General features: G+C 54.5%; 2 protein-coding genes across 2 annotated transcripts; one reads left to right on the top strand and one right to left on the bottom strand.

The window, feature by feature from the left end:
• Nucleotides 1-4: 4 nt before the first annotated feature.
• BO70DRAFT_257405 (uncharacterized protein) lies at nucleotides 5-649 on the bottom strand (the record flags this gene model as incomplete). Its single annotated transcript, XM_025538864.1, has 3 exons — nucleotides 5-267; nucleotides 302-362; nucleotides 545-649. Coding segments are annotated over 3 exons (429 nt in total), but the record flags the coding sequence as incomplete, so codon positions are not given.
• Nucleotides 650-823: 174 nt separating this feature from the next.
• On the top strand, nucleotides 824-1,180 carry BO70DRAFT_304131 (uncharacterized protein; the record flags this gene model as incomplete). The annotated part of the gene is made up of 2 exons (XM_025539867.1): nucleotides 824-919; nucleotides 1,064-1,180. Coding segments are annotated over 2 exons (213 nt in total), but the record flags the coding sequence as incomplete, so codon positions are not given.
• Between the last annotated feature and the right edge of the window lie 1,320 nt (nucleotides 1,181-2,500).

The following is a 2,500-nucleotide window of genomic DNA, read 5'->3' on the forward strand; positions in this document are numbered from 1 at the left end:
GGGGGTCGTTGCCAACCCTCCTGAGCCAGTCCGAAGGCCTCACCGAGCCATTCAATCGGTAGTAGCGACGGGCGGTGTGTACAAAGGGCAGGGACGTAATCGGCACGAGCTGATGACTCGTGCCTACTAGGCATTCCTCGTTGAAGAGCAATAATTGCAATGCTCTATCCCCAGCACGACAGGGTTTAACAAGATTACCCAGACCTCTCGGCCAAGGTGATGTACTCGCTGGCCCTGTCAGTGTAGCGCGCGTGCGGCCCAGAACATCTAAGGGCATCACAGACCTGTTATTGCCGCGCACTTCCATCGGCTTGAGCCGATAGTCCCCCTAAGAAGCCAGCGGCCCGCAAATGCGGACCGGGCTATTTAAGGGCCGAGGTCTCGTTCGTTATCGCAATTAAGCAGACAAATCACTCCACCAACTAAGAACGGCCATGCACCACCATCCAAAAGATCAAGAAAGAGCTCTCAATCTGTCAATCCTTATTTTGTCTGGACCTGGTGAGTTTCCCCGTGTTGAGTCAAATTAAGCCGCAGGCTCCACGCCTGGTGGTGCCCTTCCGTCAATTTCTTTAAGTTTCAGCCTTGCGACCATACTCCCCCCAGAACCCAAAAACTTTGATTTCTCGTAAGGTGCCGAACGGGTCATAATAGAAACACCGTCCGATCCCTAGTCGGCATAGTTTATGGTTAAGACTACGACGGTATCTGATCGTCTTCGATCCCCTAACTTTCGTTCCCTGATTAATGAAAACATCCTTGGCGAATGCTTTCGCAGTAGTTAGTCTTCAGCAAATCCAAGAATTTCACCTCTGACAGCTGAATACTGACGCCCCCGACTATCCCTATTAATCATTACGGCGGTCCTAGAAACCAACAAAATAGAACCACACGTCCTATTCTATTATTCCATGCTAATGTATTCGAGCAAAGGCCTGCTTTGAACACTCTAATTTTTTCACAGTAAAAGTCCTGGTTCCCCCCACAGCCAGTGAAGGCCATGGGATTCCCCAGAAGGAAAGGTCCAGCCGGACCAGTACTCGCGGTGAGGCGGACCGGCCAGCCAGACCCAAGGTTCAACTACGAGCTTTTTAACTGCAACAACTTTAATATACGCTATTGGAGCTGGAATTACCGCGGCTGCTGGCACCAGACTTGCCCTCCAATTGTTCCTCGTTAAGGGATTTAAATTGTACTCATTCCAATTACGAGACCCAAAAGAGCCCCGTATCAGTATTTATTGTCACTACCTCCCCGTGTCGGGATTGGGTAATTTGCGCGCCTGCTGCCTTCCTTGGATGTGGTAGCCGTTTCTCAGGCTCCCTCTCCGGAATCGAACCCTAATTCCCCGTTACCCGTTGCCACCATGGTAGGCCACTATCCTACCATCGAAAGTTGATAGGGCAGAAATTTGAATGAACCATCGCCGGCGCAAGGCCATGCGATTCGTTAAGTTATTATGATTCACCAAGGAGCCCCGAAGGGCATTGGTTTTTTATCTAATAAATACACCCCTTCCGAAGTCGAGGTTTTCAGCATGTATTAGCTCTAGAATTACCACAGGTATCCATGTAGTAAGGTACTATCAAATAAACGATAACTGATTTAATGAGCCATTCGCAGTTTCACGGTATAAAGTGCTTATACTTAGACATGCATGGCTTAATCTTTGAGACAAGCATATGACTACTGGCAGAATCAACCAGATACCTAGTTCCTGCTGGGGATGCCCGGGCGGAGCCCGGAACACCCCCAAAGCCCCCGGAGGGGCAGCGTTGTACGTAGGCTTCACTCTGGAAGGAGCGCACGAGGCGCCCGGCCACAGCGACACCCCCGGCGTACCGGGAGCACACATGTGACCATCCGATTGCCCCCACTGTAGCTCCCCAGGAACCGGTCCGCACGCAGGGATCCCGCCAGTGCCCTCACGGGCGCTGACGGGCTGCGGCATACGGCCCTCGGGTGGGGGGTCCAGACCCCGCGGACACGCCGACGAACGGCGGCTCCCGCGGAGCGGCTCCCCCCAGGAATCTGCGTAGGAAGGCTGGCCAGCGGCCAACGATCCACAGACCCCATCGGTGCCGGCGACCGCGAACGGCCCCCGGGCTTCGGACATCCCAGCAGCAACGGGCACCCCCGGGCGTGTTTAAGCCGGTGCACCCCTGGACTCAGGAGAAACACCGGCGGCGCAGAGGAAGACCACGGGCTGGGATGGGCGGGCGCCCCCGTTCCTGAAGCGAGGCCCTACTGAAAGGGCCTAGGCGCTACCAGTCACAGAAAGACAGCCTACCTGACATGGAAGAAATGCGATCAGGCTTCTGCCAGCTGTGAGCTGACTTCTGCCTTCCACATAGTACCACCGGCTACCTTTGGCCCATTGACACGCGTGCAAACGTTCCGTGGGCAGAAAGTGAATCTGGGGGGGTGGTTTACTATGGGGTGGTCCGTGCGTCATGCCGTTTTCCCATACAAAGTGGGCCACCCAGGTTCGCCCCTACCC

Source organism: Aspergillus heteromorphus, assembly GCF_003184545.1.
Source record: "Aspergillus heteromorphus CBS 117.55 chromosome Unknown BO70scaffold_130, whole genome shotgun sequence".
Lineage (NCBI taxonomy): Eukaryota > Fungi > Ascomycota > Eurotiomycetes > Eurotiales > Aspergillaceae > Aspergillus > Aspergillus heteromorphus.